The sequence below is a fragment of the Zonotrichia albicollis genome, chromosome 3 (genome assembly GCF_047830755.1).
Source record: "Zonotrichia albicollis isolate bZonAlb1 chromosome 3, bZonAlb1.hap1, whole genome shotgun sequence".
Lineage (NCBI taxonomy): Eukaryota > Metazoa > Chordata > Aves > Passeriformes > Passerellidae > Zonotrichia > Zonotrichia albicollis.
The window spans coordinates 35,567,400-35,591,005 of record NC_133821.1 but is presented as its reverse complement, the minus strand read 5'-3'; the positions used below and the strand labels follow the sequence as shown (position 1 = coordinate 35,591,005).

At 38.2% G+C, this 23,606-nt stretch overlaps 1 protein-coding gene across 8 annotated transcripts in view; it reads right to left on the bottom strand.

The window, feature by feature from the left end:
• MTA3 (metastasis associated 1 family member 3) overlaps positions 1 to 23,606 on the bottom strand; it is a 139,310-nt gene that overhangs the window by 32,811 nt on the left and 82,893 nt on the right. For all 8 annotated transcript variants that reach the window (XM_074537164.1, XM_074537165.1, XM_074537163.1 and 5 more), the window contains exons 13-16: positions 23,280 to 23,431; positions 21,942 to 22,164; positions 13,742 to 13,828; positions 8,726 to 8,872 (exon numbers count right to left, since the gene is read on the bottom strand). In XM_074537164.1, coding sequence (XP_074393265.1) covers positions 8,726 to 8,872; positions 13,742 to 13,828; positions 21,942 to 22,164; positions 23,280 to 23,431 — 609 coding nt within the window. The remainder of the gene's footprint in view (positions 1 to 8,725; positions 8,873 to 13,741; positions 13,829 to 21,941; positions 22,165 to 23,279; positions 23,432 to 23,606) is intronic.

Sequence of the window (23,606 nt, the reverse complement as noted above, 5' to 3'; positions counted from 1 at the left end):
AGGGGTTTGTAGTAATGTCACGTGGGGGAATTTCAGTAAATGCAGCTTCAGCGCTGATAAGATGTTTATAGGTTTATTATTGTGGAGAAATTGATGCACCAACAATGGAAACTGCCTAAGATGCTCCTGTGCCCTTTCTACAACATACTTATTTGAACTCAAACAGAAATGAGTTGGCTGTAGAAGACATTTCCTCACATTAGAATGTGCTTCACCAACCATATTGACCAATCAAATATTTCTCCCTTTTCCAGGCAGTAGGGCACCATAAAATTTCCCACTGTAAAACCATTTAAGGCTAAATCAGAAACAGTGCACTGCTTAGGGACAGTGTCAGCCACATAATTATTTCAAGTTTACATATTATTTCCCAGCAACATGCTATTTTTTGTTACATATCAGAACCCTTTTCCAGCTGTTCATGTGTTATTTGTATATGTTATATTCTTTATTTCTGCTGATAGAAAACAGAGTTTCCAGGTATTTCTCTTTTTTATGTAACAGGATTACTGAAAATACTAATGGGTGAAACATGTCCTACTTCTAAAACTTCCAGAATAAATATGCTTGAAGATAATGTGATTTTGACAGGTGGAAAATAAAGGCAGACTGGCAATATCAGAACAGTTCAATCCTAGCAAAATTTCAGCATAAGACTTTAAAGGTTAACTTCACCTAGGCTGGACCACTTTATGAAAAAATCTGAGAAAGGAAGGCTGCTTCATTATTTCTCCTCTGTTTGGGTTATGAATGTTTTGAGTAACCAAACATAATAGGTTTTTTTCCTCCCAGTTTACAGCAACTGAACAAGGGACATTTTTAATTCAAAAGTATTACTAAAAATATATAAATATAGACGTACGTCTGATAGTAAGAATGATTTTTGAGGAAGACTATTATTCTCTCAAGACAAAAATTTTAAACACTGGAGGAAGAATATATGGATGGAAAAAAAAAAAAAAAAAAAAAAAAGAAAATCCAAAAAAGAAAAAAAGAAAAAACCCCCACAACTAACCAAGCAAAAAAACTCCAGAATAAAAACCCACACCAAATATCACAGACCAGACACAGGATCTTTCTAGTTCCACTGCCTAAGCACTTTGTAAAGATGCCTTCCCTATTGCATTATTTACTAAAATTGTTAGGAACTATTGCTCTGCAATCACAGCTCACAAAAAATAATCAACCTACTTGCCAGTAATCACACACAGAAGCATTGTGAATATGAACTCCAGATCTTGAATCAGAACCCATAATTCAGGAGGTAATATGCTGCTAATCCCGTTATCAAACAAACAGGATTCTCTTTCTGCAACTGTAATTCTTTAAAATAATACTAGGGGAAAGTAGTGATTCTAGGAATTAAGCTCTGGCTATTTGCATTGTGGTTTAAATGTTAACTTAATTACAGTGTTGTTTCCTGTTTGAAGAGCTGATTCATTCTGCCAATTAAGAAATCCAATGTTAGTGCAGATTCATGTCTACACAAAACCTGTATATTAAAACAACAAACACTGACTCCACAGCAGAAATGGGGCATTTTACCATGAAGTGCCCTTCCCTCCACCTGGGATCCCACTTGCCTTGCTCTTTCTGATCCCTGCTGCCACCAGTGGTACCAGAAACATGTGTGCATTGGTGAGTTCAGGGATGCAACACACCAATTTTTCATAAGCATTCATTTCCTTGGCACAACAAAAGCAAAGTGATCTATGGCACACTCCAAGTAGTGCTTTAAAGCATGAATGTGACTCTAGATTTTTGCTTTTCTTGTGAATCAATTGTAGACAAAGAAGCCTTACAAAACCAAAGAGATTTTTGAAAGAAAGGAATAAGTGCCAAAGGAATCAATAATAGTGCTTTATTCAATTTCTAATGTACTTTCACCCTGGGAAATAATTCACATTTCTCAAGACACAGTAAACCTGAGCATTTCAGTTGAATGGATATTGTATTTTGACTTTGGCATAACAAAAGTAATCGTTGTCTGTATTTTAAAAAATACACAATGTGCTTAGGAACCATTCTTTCTCAGAGGAAATCCAAGGAAGCCTGGGTTTGCAGAAATGCTTTTGCTCCTCCCAAGCACTCCTGTGGGCAAATTACACTGCTTACCTTTTCTCACTGAAAAATACCCTGCAGTTTAAGCAGTCATCAGAGAAGGGAAGACTGTTCTTTTATTTGTACTCAAAGGAGCTCAAATACTTGGAAGACAACTGTAATATAAATTCAATGTACATGTGAGATAATGTACATTGTGAGACAAGGAATAATTTTCTCAGTTTTAAGAAATTCTAAGGGGAAAAGATATTTCTCTTCTATTTTTTCAAACAAAAGTATTTTCCTCCTCCTTGGTTGTTGTTCACGTTAAGTCACAATATCACTTGCATCACTGGGTTTGGAGAAATGAAGACTGAAAGGGGAAGTGGGGAATCATCAACTCACTGTTTTATAACACATAAATTTAAATAGGGAAAAAAATTAACTTGATACTTGCAAATATGAGATGCAGAAGCTTAGTTCTACAAATGATTGACAATGTCAGCAGCAACATCCTGGGGTAATTAAGGCCTGTGTCACTTTCCAGGCACATTATTTGGGCTCTGGAAGTTGTCAGTAGTTCATCACCTTCAGTATCATGATTTGTACCTCTGCAAAAACAAGTGAATTTACTAACCACAGAAATGTAAGCTTTAGAGCATTTGAGTTTCCTAATAAATATTTTAAATTATTGCTTCCAACTGCACAGTGAAAATAGAGAGAAATTGGCTACTCTTGTGCAAGTTGCAAAATTTAAATGTAAAAAGGTTGTTAGGTCAATCTCTTGAGGGTCAGAGATGGTTTTAATGACTCTGTATAGAAAGGCAGGACTAAGCTCTTAAGTATTTCCTGTAATGATATAAGCATAAAAGCAATATATTTCAGGAAGTAACTAAAAGCCATAAGCACCTTTCCATATTCCTTTGCTTTCCTCAGTAAATGACAGTAACACAGCATCATTTTTTCCGGAGAGATCTATTTTCCATGTTCACATTTCCATCAATACCAGTGCACACATTTGACTGAGAAATCTGCAGCTGAATATTTTAAAGCGTTTTCTGGCTATACCAAAGACCAAAGCTAGAACACGCATGTCCAAAGCAAACTTCAGAGGGAAAGCTGACTGTGGAGCAATATATAGCTTTTGTCTCTCACTTTTGGGAAGAGTGAGTACACACAATCCAGCATTAATCATACCTTGTGCTTTAGTATGGAAGAAATGGCAAATTTTCACCTAGCAGCTTGTTTGCCACAACTCATTTCTACTCTTTCTGTTGGAAATCACTGGTATGTTAAAGGAGTTTTATAACAATTTTGGTAGGTTTACAGTTTATTAATGTGTAAGAGAAAATTTATGGTTTTCTTTTTTAAAGTAACAGAGCACCAGATGTTTTTTGATGAGCAATCCATGCTGCTCCTCTGCCACCATAGCAGAACATCTGTCTCTACCAAAACACAGTATTGTGATAACAATCAGACATCTTTGACAAAAAACAACTCACTCACTGCTGAAAAATTCCATCCTAAAGTGAAACCTCCTTCCCTTTAATGTACTTTCACATAATGTTATGTGAACTCAATTATAATGAACTTAATTATAATAATATTATATTTATTTTCTCTGTTTCAGATAAAATAATTGTAACATTATTATAGAAAGAAAATACATTCAAGAAAATACATTCAAGAAAATTTGGGTCAGGAAAGGTTTTAGTCTCCCTGTATGTCTGTCAGGCTGCTGATGTTTTCATCTGTTTGTCATAAATTCCCCATGGAAAACTAGAAGTGAAATCTAAGGCTTTCTCCTTGCTCATCTCCTGAATAGCCAATAGTATCAGCCATAAGCATAGAGAGAAGGATTGACCAAAACAGTATCTAAGAGAGAAGGAACATCTTTTTGAGGTTTTTCTCCATTTGCCAATTTCTCATGTCACCTTCTCATCCTGCCAGGCCAGAGATGTGTAAGTTCCCAGGAAAACAGACCCCAAAAGCCTCATTCCTAGATAATTCATATATCTGCTGTGCACTTCAGTATATTCCAGAACAGAAGTTGTACTGTTGAAAGCATCCTCTTGAAGGCAGCAGGACATGTCAGACTGAAATACAGCACTAAAAGGTATGGCAGGGAGGAAAGGAGGATCAGGGCTGTTAATTCGAGTCTCTTCAGCAATGAAATGCTGGCTCTTTTATTTTTGTCCACAATATGAAAATGGTATCAACAGGCACAGACAGATTTCTGTACCTCATCAGTGACGCCGATGCCTTGGACATCCTGTGGATATTCTGGTTCTCATGCATCTTTCCAAAGGTAAGGAAATGCATGCCAGATGACAGAAATTATTCTTGTGTAAAATACCTCTACCTGATGTTTCCAAATACTATAAGCAAAATTATCATTACTCACCCTGCCAAAACAATAGGCTGACGTAAAATTTGACTACTTGGATGCACTGTTCCTCGCAGTTAAGCAGCTTGTGGGAGAAAGTAATTGCTTGGAATAATTTCAGACGCTGTAATTTAAAGATCAGATTCAAAATATCTAAAGCACTTTACAGTCACACCTAAATCTTCCCATCATCAACTCCAGTAACAAAATTGGATACATGTAACCTTCTGCAACATCGTGATTTTCTGAAGATGGAATTTTCCCACTTGAAAGAGGCTATCTTCATGGCAGAGAACCACTTAAATATCTTATGCTGACTTTAATTTCAGCAGCAATTGAAATGCTGCATCTCAGAGTAGTTAAAAGCTCCAGTATGTATATTACACAAAAGCTTCTCAAAGTACTGTGAGTTTTCCAGAACAGCAAAATGCCAGTTCACTGGCACTTTTTATTACATCTCACGGAATGCAAGATTTGCTGTTGTTGGAAAATAAAATGAAAAACACTTTTCTAAGACCATCCAGCAAAACTCTTCCTCCCAATCAGGGACACAAAAACCTACAAGTTCCTCTCTCTAGGTACAATACACAGCACTTAAGTAAAGCAATTCCACTCACGTCCATGATTGACAATAGCAAGATATCAGGGCACAACATCCCCATTAAAAAAAGATAAATGAGGGAGCTCATTTATCAATTACATCAAAATCTTTCTAGAGGTGCATCCATGGAAAACCGAAAGGGAATGTTGTGCTGCATTAGCTAAAAGCAGAACTCAAGACAATGTAAGGCTTGTATAAGAAATGCTAATCATATTCTTGTTTATTATTCTTAAAAGCATTTAACTAAATATTAATGACGTTTCTCATAATCTTCCCCCACTTCCCCAAAGAGGCACAAAAATGTGCCATTTCCATAATGTACTGCTATATTCAAAGCAAATAATTATTAATTTGCTTAAAAAGAAATTCTGCCAAAAATAAGGCACTCATCTAGGCAGTAAGATTGACTTAAATTATGCTAATCTAAATATATATTTGCACAAGCCTAAGCAACATTTATTTGAATGCTGTGAAATATTGTACGTCTTAAGTAAATATATTTATGTGGCTTTCTCAAAACAAATATCTATTACTGTTGGAGAATAGGTAAACTTGAAAATGCAGACATTTACATGTAAATAATATTAAGATTATGAAAACAGCAAATGAGACTTAATATAAATTCCCCATGCTCCATTTTGTTTGCTCATTTCACCAAAGCATGCACTGAAAGGCAGAATCTGTCATCATCTCCATATCAAGCCTTCTGGATACTGTTAATTGATACAACACAATCAAACCTGCAGCAATCAATACTATTTTGGAATCAAAAAAGCTTTTTAGTGTATTTATAGTAACACAAAAACTCTGGAGGCTGGCAAAACCTTTCACTGCACAAATAGCACACCGTGGTCAGGAAAATTACAGAAACCACCACTTCCCAAGCTGATCTGGTATTGAAGAGAAGCTGGATAAAACACAAGCAAAAAGAAAAATATATTTTATATTTACCATTAACGTGGGGAGGAGGTAAATGGTGCATACTGAAGGTAATCAGTTTTAAGTCAGAAGAAATGGAATCTGTGCTGCTGAGTATCATTACTACTAGTTCCTTATTTTTTCATTGCATTTTATTTTCACAGCTCCACATTTTAATCAAAGAGAGAGGCAAGAACAAAAAATACACATTTTTTGTACTAAGATAATAATTTTTGCACTAAAAAATACAGATTTGGCTTATTTAAGATATATGCTTTCCAGTATGTCGTTTTCACTAAACAGATAAGCAGAAATATTGTATTTGTGCGGTGCCCCAAGATAGGAAGGAATTATGCATCTGACTCCATGTTCTTAGAAAGTTAATTATTTTAAGATACTATATTATATTAAAGAATACTATACTGAACTATACTAAAGAATAGAGAAAGAATACTTACAGAAAGCTACCAAGACAATAATGACTCTTTCTAGAGCCCTGACACAGCTTGGCCCTGATCGGCCAATGAGTGAAAACACAGAATCACACCAGAATCCAATGAAACAATCACCTGTGGGTAAACAATCTCCAAACACATTCCAAAGCAGCAAAACACAGGAGAAGCAAATTAGATATTATTGTTTTGCTTTTTCTCTAAGGCTTCCAGCTTCCCAGGAGCAAAATCCTGTGCAAAGGGATTATTCCAGAAAACACCAAACAGAAATATCTCCTAAAGCAGTGACTTGCAGTTCTCAATATTACTTTTTCAAATTAGATGTTATTTTGTGCAAATGGCTTTAACAGAGTTGACTGTTTGATACACACTAACTGGTGTACCTAATAACTGGTTTTACACACTCTTTACTTTGAGAACATCTATACTAAGTAGAAGAAAAATTTTACAGATTTCCACGCATGCCTCCTTACAGAGACATAAGGAGGGGTTCAATCATAATAATTACCTTGAACTTACTGCCTTCTCTGCTGGAGAAATGTGCAGGTTGCAGCAAGATGGGGGTGTCTTCTCACAGATGAGAAGCGATAGGAGAGGAGGAAACAGCTTCAAGTGATGCCAGGGAAGGTTTAGGTTAGATATTGGGGAAAACTACTTCACTGAAAGCGCTGTTGAGCAGTGGAACAGGCTGTCCAGGGAAGTGGTTCAGTCACCACCATCCCTGGAGGGGTTTAACACTTGGGGCATGTTGGGTTTAGGGCTTAGCAGTGCTGAGTTAAGGGCTGGATTTCATCTTTGAGGTCTTTTCGACTGAAAGCACTCAGTGATCATCTTTACATCCAAGGGAAGCTAATTCATCACTCAGAGCTCTCATGGAGAGCCCAGTCTAAGGGCCAGCATTGGTGGAGGGGGAGGCCTTTGTCCACATTCTCATGCAGAACTCCACCTTCAAAGATGCAGTGGAAAGCCAGCATTTATGGCTCTGCCTACCAATGCAGACATCATATTTTCTTCCAGCTGCAATATTTTCTCCCATGGTGTCACCTTGGTGCCCCGAAGAGCCTGTGTTGCCATGAGTGTTGTTTGTCTGTGGTGTAATAGCTGCATGCTGAGCAGAAGAGCAAGCAATCCTCTCTTCTGTGTATTCTCAGTAACCACTTCTTGTCAAAGGATGTCATGATTCCTATCTAGGTGTTATTAAATGTACAGTAGGTGTTTTCACTGTAGTACACAAGTAGTGTTTGCAGTGACAGAAAAACAAGATTATGGAGAAGATGATGGATAATGAATCAAGTTTTTACCCCTTTATTTGGAATACTATTTCTATGAGCTTGTCTGAAAGGCAATTCCTCTCCTTTCTACCTCAACCTATTCTGTGAAGCATGAAAGCAGTCACCTCTTTTGTGAACATTTTTGTGAACAATTTCTCCTTTTGTGAACATTTCTCCTGAGCAGTCTATTTGAGAGCCCAACGTCTGGCAGATTTCTACCCTCAATAACCTTTTTCAATTACAGAACAAATAAGCTAATGGTTTACAGAAGTTATATCTCACAAAGAGATATCAGGAATGCATGCATGCCTTTTCTTTTAGTATAAACATTATATTCTGCTGGATTCTCCTCTTATTTGGACAAGGTAAAACTGTTTGTTGTTAGAGTTGAAAGATTTTTCTGTTTGGTGAAGAAAAAAAAAATCAGAAATTTACAGTCACTTTTCAGGATGAAAAAAAAAGATAATCTGAGAAAAGTTAGTCTTACCCAAAAATTTCCATCCTTTTTTTCTTTTTGTTGCTGTTGTTTGGTTTTGGGTTTTTTTGGGGTTTTTTTGGGGTTTGTTTTGTTTTGTTTTGTTTTGTTTTTTGTACATCTTCATTCCCGCTCTTGGTTTGCACTGAGGTGTAATGAAGTGGCTGGATACACCAGGCATAAAAGTCACCTCTGGCACTGCACAGTGTACAGAAAAAGCCTCTCCTGCACCTCTGTGACACACTTTCTGCTTCCTACTCTGCAGGCACAGTGGCTTTCTAAGGTGCAATGCAAAAAGGCAAAATAAAACATGCTGCATCTCCGCCTTCTTTTCTTGTCCTTTTTTGGTAAATCAAGATCAGTAAGAAAAATGGTAAATGGAGTTTTTGTAAGAGATGGTGTGAATATACCTTTATCCAATGAATAGGCACCGTTATTCATTGCATGGATGCCATAAACATGCCATCCATATCTTACATTTTTCTAAAGTCTGTACCCTCTCATTTAATGTTACCTCAGGTTCACAGAAAGTTTTTCAATTCAGAGAGATAAAGAATATTTCATTTATATTCCTTCACATACCATCAAGCCCATTGTGATGGCTGTAGTTTCTTTTCCCCAAAATACTTAATGCAGAGTGGTTGGAGGGTGCAAGCAGTCGTTTTGCACTTGGACTTTGAAGGCTTGGCGTTGACCTGATTACACTGGGTTTCACAGCAGGATGTATCTCTGTTTGAGACAAAAGAGAGAGAGAAATGATATCTACTTGATTTTAAGATAAATAAAACAATCTATTCCACATATGAAATTTTGTTTTTCAGTGAAAAGAAAATTCCTTCTGCACTTGTGTGTTTACAAGACCATGAACAACACGAGTCCTCCTACCCACAGCACCTCCAAGTAAGAAAGATCTATTTCACTTCAGGTTACCCAAGCTCGATTCCACAGTGCAGACACGTAAGGATTTGAGGTTGAAGAGCTAATAAATACAAAACACTCTGAAATGGGTGTGTTTATATTTTTGCACCCTTTTGAGATTTGTATTGAAGCTACACACCCACAGGTTTCAGCAAGCAAATGAAAGCATTTTACTGTAGTGAAACTACCTCAACACCTCAAGCTATTCAGTATTTTCTGTCATAATAACATGCTTTAGGGGATCTTCCCACACACAAGTTACAAGGTGCAGGAGTCAAGAGGAGACACTGTAGGGCTTTGCAGGTAAAACTACCCCAAAACTGCAGTGGGAACACTTCCGTACTTCCCCTTACTGGGGAGCTTCAAACATCCCAGAGCATCTGTTTCATGGAGCGAGATTATTTTGGAGAAAAAGGAATAAAGAGGGTAAGAGGTAGCAAAACACATGTGGCCAGCACATTTCAGGGTGGCACCTGCTGTGGTTGCCAGGAGCTGACACAGCTGCAGGGAAATTTCTGTATTCTGCCAGATAAAAGTGGCAAAAGGAAGTCTCAGCTGAGTCTGCTGGTCCCTCACCAAGAACTTGCTGAACCAATTAACTAATTCCCATCACACATTTGGGTTCAAAATGCCACCACCCTGTCCAGCCTTGGTGGACCCAGGCTTGTGTGGGAAGTCAGCTGCCCAGGGCAGGTCCTGGCCCTGTGTCACAGTGCAGGGCACCAGCTGCCAGCACTGTGCAGGGTATGAGGCACCAGCTGCCCGATTACAGCAGCCTCTGATGAGCCCAGGAGGCAGAAGGGGCTGAGAAGGTGAGGGCAGAGGGGCTGGCAGTCAGATCAGCAGAATCAGCTGCCCAAGGCAGGTGAGATCAGGACACAAAAATTGAGTACTTTTTCCTGAAAAGTGCTTCTTTCTGCTTATAAAGTGCCTTTTTTTTTTTTTTTTCTGTTTATGAAATGGAGCAGAGAAGCTGGGAAGATGCAAAATCTACAGTGAGGCCAAGTATCCAAGGAGGAGCCTTCTCCAGCCTCTGCCATCCATGGCCACCATTCAGGAGAAAGAGAAACCACTGCATAAAGTCAAAGCCCACTGCAATAGCATGTTCTTCCTCCTTCAGGAATGCCCAAAGTCTGATACCCAAGTGCCTCCCTGACCTGCCTGGAGTTCTTGGTCTCATGGCCCTTGGCCAGGCTGTACTGGAACAGTGTGCCAGGAGGAGATAACCCCAACTATTTTCACACTGGAGAAGACTTTGCTTAATTGTTCACCACTTCTTTGGTTGGGGCTTGCAATCACACTCTCCAAGCATGAACACACTCCCTTGAGAAGCCTCAAGAGGGCCAGGTAAGAAACAGTAGGGCAGAGAAATACACAGAGAACAGCAAAGAAGGAAGGCACAGGTAACCAGTCACTTCAGGGCAGAGCTGTAGATTTGATGGCACCAAATTCCCCACCACTTAATTAGATAAAAGCTTTTTACAGCCATTCACTGCAGAATTCATCTGCTTTTCACACAGAAAAGATTTCATGGCATGTCCTGTTTTTCTTGCTGTGGGGAACAAGCATCTCATACTTTGCTTTTTTACTAAAATGGGAACAGAGGCATGCTTAATGTTATGAACACCACTGATTGCTAAGGTAAAACTCTAAACTGAAATAGATACACTTGCACTGTTTGCTGAAGGTAATTGGAATTTGCATTCTAAAATGTTCATTTAGCAATCTTTTCCAGTTTTCTGAAGGAAATGGTAGATTTCCAGGGACAACAACACTAAAATCTTATTTTATTTGCCAAAGAGCTCCAGCAGCAACCACAGTAATCCCAGCAGTTGCATCAACACATGAGAACTCCACCTCCTGTCATCTGCAACCTATAGGAGAGGCAATTTCATATTTTCAGGGTGAGCAAACAGTTGAGGAAGGAAGCATTTCCTTCCCTCAACTTCAGTTCAGAAGTCACTAATCCTCCATTAGTTTACCACAAAGGCTGTCTTTTCTTTTTCTGCACTAGAGGAAGGTAGCAAGACCAAGCTCTACATTTAAGTTCTAGAAAGGAACTCAGTAAAACAGCCAGGATCACTTCCCAATGGACTGAGTCCTTCCTGTGCAGACCTATACATCTTATTTCACTCCTCCTCTACATAGAGACTTGCTGCAAATATTTTCATGCTTTAGATCAGCACTTTATAACCACCTGCCTCATCACACCCAAGCAGTGTAACGAGGCATTTCAGGGGTTTTGCTTACTATCCCTTCATATAATTGTATTATGGAATAATGGTAATCAAAATCTTTTAATTCCTGATGCTCTTATGCTTGTTCTATTGCATAGCACTTCACTGAAAATCTTTTAGCCAGCTCCACCTTGTTCTAACTAAGAGAACTGACTATAGCATTCAAATTATCTCATGACCAGTAGCAAATAGCCAGTCAGCCACATTCTGAAATAAAAATAAATAGGAGTAAGAGAGACTGTTTCAAAAACATATTAGTAACCTATTTTATAGGACCAGATTTCAGCCTTAAGCAAGTAAATAACAACATTAAAAATTTCTCCCTTTTTCATTATGGCAGTAGGGTAAAAAAATAAAATAGCCCAAAGTAAACAAAGAGAAGCTGAAGTCTTGTACCAAAGCACCTCAACAAACATCCTGGATTCCAGAGGGGCTTAGGCAGCTGCACCTTTCCCTCACCTCATCTCCTCAACATGTATCCCAGCTGGAGTGTTAGCCTGGTTTTCTCATAACTAAGAGATAATATAGGACATTTAATTAGCCAGGGGTTCACCACAGCAGCTTTGTTTTGGGAAGCACAGTGATGACTGATGAGATTGAGGGGATTGGCCCCAGCTCTTGAGAGGACAAGGCCTAATTTTAATGCTTGTCCTACCTCACCTGTGGAACCTGCAGCCAAGATGCAGAACCAGGGTAAAGGGAAGTGATGACCCAGGATGCGCAGGGCACTGAAATCCTCCCTGCCTTAGCAGAAAGGCGGAAAACAGTAGTGCCCTGACACACTGTTAATCATATGCCAATAAATTTCTGTCAGAATGGCACAGCATGAATCTTAAAAAGAAAACAAGTGCCTCCTATATAAGTTGACATGATATATAATAATATTTTTATGAGAAAAATAATGCAAGATTTACTTATTTACTGAAACTGCAAAAATCCCAAATAAACTAAAAAGATCACAAACAAACAAAACTAAAAAATTTCTCCAAACTACATAGCAAACAAAAAGCCATTTTCTAGCCATCCCTATAAAGCTAATTCAGATGAATGTAATCAACTGCATTGGGTTCACTTCACATTCTCATAACACATATTATTTTCCTCAGCTGTAGTGAGACACAGTTACTTCCCATACAGTCAAATTCTAAGCAGACTCCACAGATATCTGGCATATTTTAGGACTATTCATCTTCTACCGGACCTTCATGTAAGTTCACAAAATGCTGCCTGACACTATTCATCCATTCACTCACATTAAACCAACAGACTCAGACTTCCAGAGGGGTTGAGACAACTCCACAAAGGCTATGTAACATGGCACTAAAAACAGGCGTTGTCTTCTAAGTGTCCCCATGTTACCATTTCCTCTTTAGATGCACAGACAGGTCAGCTGGATGAACCATCCCCTGTCCAGCTTCCCCCCTCACAACCACAACTCCACCAAGTCAACCCAAGTAGTCCCTTCAATACACATAACACACATAGCCGGGATGTCTGTAGGGAATTATTTCTGTCTTTTTTCTTAAACTCCAGGGCAGGAGAAATCAAAATTCAGTGAGAATGGCATTAATTCCTCATCACCCACATTCTTGAAGTTAGGATTTCGACAAAATTGAGGTCCTGGAAGAACAGTTGTAACTACATTAAAACTGATTTCTATTTCAGTAAGGCAAGAGACTTACTGTTTACTTTGATCTAGTACAAACCTTCTGGTGACTGAAATTATGAGCAAAACATCTAGACTAATCTCTACACTCAGCTGTAGAGTTCACTTCTGTAGAACAGGATTAATACACAGCAGAATTACTCGCTGCATCTCTAATCAACTGATTGATTTCTATTCTCATTTGAGGATTAACAGCATCTGGGTTATCACAATTCTTATATGACTGTGCAAATATTTAACAGTCACTGACGGCTCATTGCAAGGAATCATTATTATCAGAATTTTTCCTCTCCCCATTTACTTATAGTTTCATGTCCTCTTGGTTGTGAACTCAGTACACATTTGATTGCACCTTTTAAACTTAGGTCATCAAATTACAAGGTATGCATCTTAGTGTGGCTGAGCTCCCCTGTTCTTAAGTAAAATGTAGTATTGCAAATGGATACAAAGGCCACAATAGAGCAGTCCTGAGAATCTCCCCTTTGAGCAGTTCTTCTTTATATTTAGAAAGCCAGACTGTTTTTCACGTTCTAAATTACATCAGGTGTCACTCTGACACTAAGCCAGTATCAGGAGGACTTCTGCCTATATCCTGAAAGCTCAACCATGCAGTTTTGTAACTCAAGTGGACCACCATTATTATTAATAAATTAACTTCAGAATTTTTTCACATTACTAAAAGCATAAATTCTCTCTTTTTGTACATCCCAGGTTATGATGCTTCAGTACACACTGGAAGTTTGTTTGGTTTGTTATTCTCCATAGGCAGATACGCACCTAAATACCCAATGATACATGACAGTGGCTTCCTGGTGCTTTTTATCTTCAGAGGATTCCCAACAAGTTCACAATGTCGATCTGCATCTGAGAATTTTAAAGAATAAAACCCGGTTTAAATATTTTACTATTACAAACAGATTTAGGACATACCAACCAGTGTCTGACTTGCATTTTTAACACATATTTCTTTTAGCCTAACTTTTAGATTCTCCTTTTTATCATCAACACTTCTAATCATGAATATTTAAAGGCAGGACATGTCCTCTTTCATGCAAGTGATGTTATGATTTTTCTTTTTTTCCTTTTTAAAGAAACATAGTTTCAATACCAGCTAGACTGTAATTTTTGCTTACGAAGTCTTTCTGGAGATAGACTTTGGCAAGCAAATGGATAGACAGCCAAGCAAATGGAACATAGATGAAAACTTGCATACTAAAAATGCAGTTACATTGAATTCTTTTTTGTTTTCTACACACTTCTCTGTCTCTAAATGGGGCAATACAGAGTCAAGGATTTAAAGCTGGGACTACTGATTTTTGTCATACAACTCCTCACTGTAAACTTTTCAACAAAATGCTCAGCTGTAACCAAGTATTACAGAGCTCAAAGATCTCAAAGATTGCAACTCTCTGCTAAGTACATGAAAACTAGCAGTGCAGCAACTGCCTAAAATTTCCTGCTGCTACTGTGAATACACAAGCAGAGATTCCATCCACATGTCCCAAAAACAAAGTGTTAACATAAAGAGGTTCATGCTTAGACAATGAAGTCAGTCAACTTAGGGCATAAATTCACAAGGTTTCAGTAAATCATTTCAAGACAATTGGAAATAGATAATTTTTTTTTATTTTTCTTTTTAAGTATTCACAATAATTGGGTTTCCTGTCTTCCAAGAGCACAAAAAGCCCCCATAGAGAGCTTCTAGTATCCCTAGAATACAGGTATTCTGTTGTGGACAAAATTGCATTTGTACAGTGATTATATAGGTCAGGAGGTCTCTCCAATGGAAGAACTTCCCACAAATACCTATCTACAAATTTTAGAGAAGGGACACATTATAAATAGATTATAATTGCAACTCCTCTCTGTGTTTCACCAAACTCTTCCTTTGCTTCATTCCAGCACATGAGACACAGTAAACAGCAACAGCAAGAGGATAAGACACCATGTGAAGCATTTACAACCCCTTTATCAATTTTAATCTAGATCTGCACAAAAATCATGAAGATGGTGAAGGCACAGCAATGACTGGAATAAGTATTTCAGATGTTCAAGATGTTTTCAGTGCAGCAGACAAAGCACAACTTACTTTCATAGATTAAGGAACCTACATAAAATTGTGGAAATACCAATGGGTTTCAAAGGTTCCAGAGCCCTAACGCTGACTACATTAAGTACTTTGTTACCTTTTCTTAATCACAAAACATACTGTGCTCAGGAAAAAACCCAAAAGGCCTGGTCCCCAGAATATTTTTAATATTGCAAAACACCTGAAATTATTTAAGTGGTGGAGCAGAATGATATGTCTCCACTGACTCTCTCAGTAAAATAAGCAGAGGCTATATAGTATTTTATAGCTACTTTGAGAACAGCAAAGCATCACCTAAGAAGTAATTAGCAAGAAAATTTTCCATCTATGTGCCTTCACTATAAAAAAAGGTATTGAATCATGTAGTGGTATTTATATGCTGACTGGGAACACATACTGCAAGGAGAGCACAATTTTCATGCTTGAGATAAAGCATGTTCATCAAAGGTGAGTATTCAAAGCACACCTATCTTTTGAAACAGTAAAGCAAGCTTAACAGGAGCAAACTTTGATCCACAATAAGGTGCTCCCATAAAAAGTAATAAAGTTTATGATCTTTATGCAGAACACAGAGAAGAACATAGAAGTTGTATTGTGCATCATTCTCAAGTGTAAAACCAGTGAATAAAGTTTGGGTAAGAAGATATCAAAATTTCCAAAATTTAAAGCAAGACCTAAAATCAAATGTGATCTTTTATATGGGCAATAAAAATCTAAGTAAGACCAGTGAAATAGTGGAAGCTTTGAGAAAAAAAATTATGACAAGAAGTAATCTGATATTTTTAGTATATTTTTCAAACATAGCAAAAGCAGAAAGTGTTCTGGTGTCTGTAGCAATAGATTATGAAGGTGTGAGGAAAATACACAAGAAAATAAAGGCACAGCAGAAAAGCCAAATGCATTTTTTTGTATCACTGTTCATTGCAGAAGCACTTAAAGAAGCTCACTTCCAAAATACTTTTACAAGTATGAGAACTGTGTCACACTGAAGTGTCCATAGGAAATATTTCAAAACAAACTGGTTAATCTGTAGAACCGAGTTACCAGGACCAGGTGGAATTCATCCAAACTGCTGAGCAGACACGCTGCTGGTGTTTAATGAATGCTTAAATGTTCTTGGTTAAAGAGAACAAAACCAGGGCAAGTGTGATAACATTCTCCAGTAAGTAGGTCTGCAGAGTGGCAGAAGGTTGCATTATTAATAGAGGCACATGGTTAAATTTGGAAACATCAAGGGAGCCAAAGACCTTGGAAGGGAAGGCAAGTTGAGTGTGTTCCCATGACTGGTGTCACGGTGCATCCTTGCAGCAGGAAGGACGGACAATGGCGCGCTGGGCCTCACGCACCCAGCAGGGCTGGGAGGAGCTCACCCCTCTCCTCAGTCCATGGCAAACACAGCCAGAGCCCATGACCAGCTCTGGGTCCCCACCAGGGAAGAGATACAGGCACAAGGAGCAGGGCCAGCTGATGGATTGGGTGTTTGAGTGCAGCACATCCAGGGCCTGGGGAACTGCTCTGGGCAGCCCTGAGAAGGAAGGACAAGGGGACACCTGGCTGGCACCACAGCCTCCCAGCACAGAGACACTGAGCCAGACCCTGCCCAGAGGAACACAGGGACAGCACAGCACACTGCTCCTGTCTGTGGCAGCAGCCAGTCTGGGGGACAGGAGATTGTTGGGTACAGGGATGAGATTATTTACTCTGAGGCACATCAAACACCAGAGTAGGTGCCCAGAGAAGTCATGCAGTCTCCACCTGTAGATACAAAAAGCTCATCTGGCCTAAAGGCCCATGAGCACGTGAACCTTCTGCAAGAGGTGGGATCACAGACCTCCAGGGTCCTTTCCTACTTACATGTCCTATAAACCAGTAAGTGCCAGTCTCTTAGGCCTGCCAGGATCCTCTGAGGGGACCATGACCTGCCCACATGCAGCTGATCTGGCATCCAATTTGGCACTTCAGAGAGCTTTTACCTAACTGAGTCACCAAAGACCTCTGCTGTCCAGCTGTTACAGAGTAAAAGAGGCTTTTTTCAGAAATTAAAACCTTATTAAAATTGATTGTCTATGTAATTCCCAAATGATCTGCGCTGTTCAACACATAAAAGGACAGCAAAAGAGGTGATTAGAGTTAAAATTTCCTGATAAGAAATTTCTAAGCATAATCAAAGCTAAAACTGATAGCAAAGGACAGGAGCAGCAGCAAGCAATGCATGTAAATGAATTCTGAAAGGGTAAAATCACTGTAATATAATGATAGCTCCCACACCATCACAAAGCAGAAGAGTATTCATGGAGTCAGAATCAACAGCTTTCTAAAAATATCTAGACAATACTATAAAGAAATTAAAATCAGAATATTAGAAAACATGATAGGAAAATAGAAAACACGACTTTCTAAAATTATGGGAAATCTATATCTTGAAGTGCACATAATATGGGGCACCATAACCCTAAAGAGAATACAGCACAACCAGAAAAATTCTAGGAAATAACATTAAAAACCACAGTGTGAAACACATTTTTTATGAGGCTTTAAAGCTGCCAAGCATGATGACTGATGTGGGCATTACAGAGGTGAACCAAAACAGTAATGCCAAGAAGATGATAACAAATGAGGCTGTGCTTCTAGATATGAAAGTATTTTCTAATTATTTCCTCTTAAAAAAAACTAGATTTCTAGGTCTCTTAAACTTAGAGAGACTCTCATTAGCAAGTTATTTCTCTTTGACATTCCATCATATCTCTGAAAATGCAGATCATCTAATGAATGTACTGTATTCCCTGAATTGTATTCTTAGAAACTTTGGGAAAAATAATATGCTCAATATAATATGCTCAATATGTCAATTATTTTGCTGGCTATTAAAATCTGGCAAAAATTGTATTCAAAGATAACAACAGAGGAAATATTTTCATCCTAGATAAAAGCTAAAGAAAGAAGATATTTTCATCCTAGATGAAAGCTAAAAGCTCTTCCATAGCTATCAAAACCAAGGATGCAAAATATAGTTTGTGAACCAAATACTCATAAATGTTACTCAATTCATGTTACTCAATTCAGATGAATGGGTAGCTTTATATCAGTAAAATACCAACTTTATGCTTACAAAGACAAATCAGTAATATTTTGCATATTCTACTCTTTTCACTTGTTTTTGTTGCACCAAACTAGATCACTAGCAAGTACTATGCACCATATTTGTTAATAAATCTGAGGGTTTAAATGTATAACAAATTTTCATCATGATCAGTACACCCATTTCCAGATAACTATACATATATTACACAGATAATATATTACCATGCACTGAAAACATTTTGAGAATCATGTCTACACAGACAACATGTAGTTATCCAGATCTAAATTACTATAATTAATATACATAGTTTTAGTGATAAAGCTATATCCAAGCAATGAAAATAAAAAAAGTCCCTCAAAAGTCTCCCTGTGCTGAAGCAATATCGTTTACAGACACATGGCTCCCTGCCAGGCATTTATCAACCTGCCTGTGAGCTGCAAACAGATCCACTCGTCAGTGACTGCTGAGAAGAATGCTCACTTTGCTTTTTCTCTAATTAAGAGACCTTTCTCAGACAGGATGGTCTTGCTTAACTTTCTAAAAAAAACCACATGCAATATATTCAAACTAAAAAAGGAGGTAGTGCATGAGATTTAGACCACAACAATTTCATCTTACCAAAGCAGCTCACCAATTATAATTAGTCCTGGAAAAACCATCAGACAAGTTTATTGTCACCAACCACAGTGAGTCTGTTAAGTTCAGACAGAACAAAGTTTGAGCTTTCCATGATGGGCTGTGCTCCTAGCAGGAGGTGCTGTGCCTCCTCAACCTCCTGGTGGCCATCCCGAGATTGAACTGGGATGTAAATGCATCCTCTCCACTACCTCCTGCTGGCATCTGAGCAGGGGTTGTGCTGCAGGCTTCATTAATGAGGAAAATCTAATTCTCTGCACTATCTGAAGGAATAAAGAACACAGAACAGGACCTTGCCTTCTGCCAGTGGATATAATGGGCTGAGGGAGAGGAGGTGGGTGGATTTCAGTAAGAGAAAATGTGCTGTTGAAACCTGGTTTTCACCTAAAAGATGCTTGGGCCTTATCATTCCCAGAAGCTTCCAACCTCCTCCAAGACATGAGAAGTACCTGCAGATGCATTCAGGTACACAGGTGGAATGCAAAAACCAATTTATTTTATGACTGAGCTGTGACACACTTGTTCAGACAGCCTTTCTCAGATCTGGGAAATCAGTTTCATTTACAACCTGGCACTTCAACAAATTGCACAAGACTAAGCGGGCATAAAACCTGGTATGCAGCTGGGATAAGTGCCCCACCAATCCTCTGCCTTCAGATTTTATGGTTTCTGAGTGTTGTTATGGTGCCTAATGCAATATAGTTGGGAAATGCAGTTACATTTTCAAGAACTGGTTTGGCACACAGAGTCAGGTGAGTCTGACAAAGCATCTAAGCAGCCATTAGATTCAAGTTTCAGCAAACCAACATGGAAAACAAATTCCAAATCAGTTCTTGGGCCTTGTAACCATCTCAGGCCATCACTCATTCACATCATGGGTGACCTGGTACTCCGGCTCGGTAATTAGTTAAGCATGACTGTAATATTTCTAACACCAACACAGATATTCATTCAATACTGTATTCAGTGGATCCAGCATAGGAAATCATTACTGCTAATTAAGGATCTTGTTTAAAAATTCAAAAATCCAAAAATACAAGATAACCTTAGAAAAAGATTCAGAACACTTACAGAAAAAGACAGACTATTTACTTATAACATTAAAATCTACAGAGTGCTCTGAAAACAGGTAACCAGTACAGGAATAAAACTACAAAATATTCTTTTTCACCTTTACTAGAGCAAGAATATGACAATGCAGGCAAGATAACTGTAATGATTCCACAGAAAGAGATTGCCAGAAACAGAACAAGGATTGTGGATATGTGTATGCACATGAAGAAATGTGACTTAAATTAGTTGAGGTATAATTTGGTTTCCACTATTAGAACATTATTTTAATGCTGTGTTCAAAAACCATCAACAATTGTGACTTTTTTTTCTTCAACCTATGTTAGGTCTAATCAGGAAGCATCAGAATTCAAATAGACAAAATCACAAGGTCCAAAGTTTGCTTAAGCAAAAAGGAAACATGAAAAAAATCATGTTTTACAGGGAAAAAAAAAAATCTTTCTACTCTTACTGTTAATCTCATGCAGAACTCTTTCACTCAAAGCAAAGAGAAAACACTCCCAGCACTGTCAGTTGAAGCAAGAATGACTATTTCCTGCTGAAAAGCTCAGCTTTTCATTCCTCTCTTTAAAGGCTGAACACATGCATAACAACAGTTGGATGAAATTATTTCTTCTGGTGTTTTATCTCCTTAAACAAAACTTTCATCTTTTGACTATTTTTTACTGCAGTGAGGGAGAAAAACCACAGATATTGATAAAAAGATATAAGGTTCAAGTGAACTTTTGAATTTTCCTCCATGATTCAGTAGAAACATAAATTTAAAGGTACAATACCTTTCTCTCAGAAAGTAACCTTTATTTTGGATTGAGGATTAAAAATATAATCTTAATCCATCTTTAGACATACTTCTTCCATGAAAAGCAACTCATTTTTTTCTCACAGTTGACACAGGGTTTCCTGAAAATCTCAAAGTTCTTCCTGACTTGCATAGATTTAAAAGAAGAAAGAAAATGGCCAAAATAACTAAAAAATTAGACAAGGACAATGAACAGAAATATCAAGCAAATTTTGGAGTACTGCAGAAGAAGGCAAAAAGTTTGCATATGCATAACGGCTGGTCTTGAAGTACATAAAGGGAAAATAATTACTAAAAATCAGATTTTAATCCTCTGTGGAGTAAATTTCTTATAAACAGTGCAGACATCATCTGCATCCCAGATAAGTATGCTGGGAAAACATTCAGTGTTAATCTAATGAACATGCTTATAAACCCTACATCTAATGATCTTAAAAGTTCTCTTCAATTCTAATACAATTGACAGTACAATGAACCAGCATGCCTCATCCTGGAATACCAAGCATCTGCTCCAAGAACTGTATCTATGGAAGACTGGGAATCATAGCCAGGCAGTGTGAGCAGTAAAACAGATACAAAAACTGTTGAAATATTCAGTGACTTTGCAGCAGAATTTACACACATACGCAGGTGAAGAGACTTACTGTTGCTATCTACAAGAAACTTTTATCATACTACTAGAAATTCATCAGGTCTTTATATTTTGGCTATAAAAAGAACAAGCATAATACAGAATTTTATTTAGAATTAAAATTTAAAACTGGAACAGAAAAAAACAAAATGATGCAACTATGATGAATAAACATGGCTGTCACCACTACCAGATTGTTACAGTGACAAAGGACTGTATTGCACACCACATTTAAATTATTATGAAACCCCAGCTCCTGATTCTTTGACCAATCCCATTGAAAAAAAGTACAACATGTACAGATCTATAGGTTCTGCTAAGCAAATGATTAAAAGACCAACAACAGAAAAGCACACTTCTTTCATGCTGCCTAGTGGGAAGAATGTATGTTGTGGCATTGGGTTTCCCTTCCTGCCCCCAGTTTTGTTACTGTCAATTTTTGAAAGTGAATGAGGTGATAGTTTTTTAATTAATTTGAAATGTTCCCACAGTTTAAGACCTGTTCAAGGCAACCAATGTGTCGGTATATGCTGGACAAATGAAAAAAATAAAAATGAAAAGCAAAAGCGTATAGACAAGAAATGTTTATTGAAAAAGAAAATAAAATTAAAAGACAAAAATGGGTGGGAAGCACAGCACACAGAACTAAGAATTAAAAAAACATCTTACATTCTGCCTTAATGGCAGCACAGTTAATAGGGACAAAGGGACGTCGCGCTGCCTGCCGCAGCCGGAGGGTATTTTTGCAGACCTGCCGGGCCAGTTTTGTCCAACAGGTGGTGTGCAGAAAGAACGCCTGTCGCGTTTTCACCGCCGACTTGGGGCTGCCCGTGTTGCGCACCGGGGTGCCCTGCGTGGCCTGCCGCGACTGGTGCGTTCGGACGGGCGGCTCCTGCGGGACAGAACACGGACAGCGTCACACATGGCTCGGCCACCGCACCCCAACAGCCCCACAAGTCAGGATGGCCTCGGAAAGGGATTCGGGACAGCAGCAGGAAAAGAGAGATTACTCAGGACATCCACAGATAACCTTAGAAAAGGATTCAGAACATTCAGAGACAAACATTCAAATCTCTTCAGTTATAACATTCAAATCTACAGAGTACACGGAGAACAGGTCTCCAGATGATAGTACAGGAACAAAACTACAAAATATTCTTTTTCACCTTTACTAGAGCAAGAATATGACAATGCAGGCAAGATAACTGTAGTGATTCCACAGAAAGAGAGATTGCCAGAAATGGAATATGGATTGTGTATATGTGTGTGTACATGAAGAAATGTGACAAATTAGTTGAGGTATAATTAGGTTTCCACTGTTAGAACATTATTTTAATGCTGTGTTCAAAAGCCATCAACAATTGTGACTTTTTTTCTTCAACCTATGTTAGGTCTAATCAGGAAGCACCAGAATTCAAAGAGATAAAATCACAAGGTCCAAAGTTTGCTTAAGCAAAAAGAACCTAGTGTCTGTGAAAGACAGACACTTCCTTTTTCCCCCTGTAGTGTCTGAGAAAGACACTACAGGGGGAAATAAGAAAAGTCTTTCGACTCTTGCCATTAATCTGATGTAGAACTCACAGGAATACATGAATAACCTGTCTAAGCACTTTACAAAAAACAGGCCTGTGCAGGAAGCCACAGAGCAAACAACTCTAGGTGAGTTGTTTCTATTCTCTAGCTGAGAATAGGTATATAATACCAAATGATATGTTGTATAGTAGATTTAACATTTCAGAGATAACACACCATTGGACAGACAAAATGACATTTGTACACCAAAAATGCAGGAAGCACATGCTTGTTTATACAAGAAATAGTCAAATAAAGATATGGCAAGGCCTAAGCACTGTACAGTTCTACTTAAGAAAAAGGATTGATAAATTGAGTTTTGTAATACCAAAGTTGAATACATAAATGAAAACCATTCCACTAAATACTCAAATCACAGCAGTCTTGTGCAAGCACCACGTTTTGTTTTAGAAAAGCTTGTCTACACAATCCTACCTCTGTAGGTTGGCTGGAAGACAGCTTATCTTCATCTGTCTGTGTGGGCATTTTCAGGCCACCATATTTCTTCCAATAAATCCAGCAAGATGCACACAACCTACATTGCATATTCGGAGGGCCCCAAGAATACCATTGGTGAGACTGTGGAGCTGAGGAGGAGAAAGCAGCACAGGTGAAGCACTGGTGCAAGTTACATTCACTACAATCAATCCAAATGTTGTAATAGGCTATTATATACAGCCATAACACATGGCAATAGCAGAGCATTGTGTGGATAAATATTTAATATATTTGACACTGAAAGTAAGAACTTGAATTGTTTGT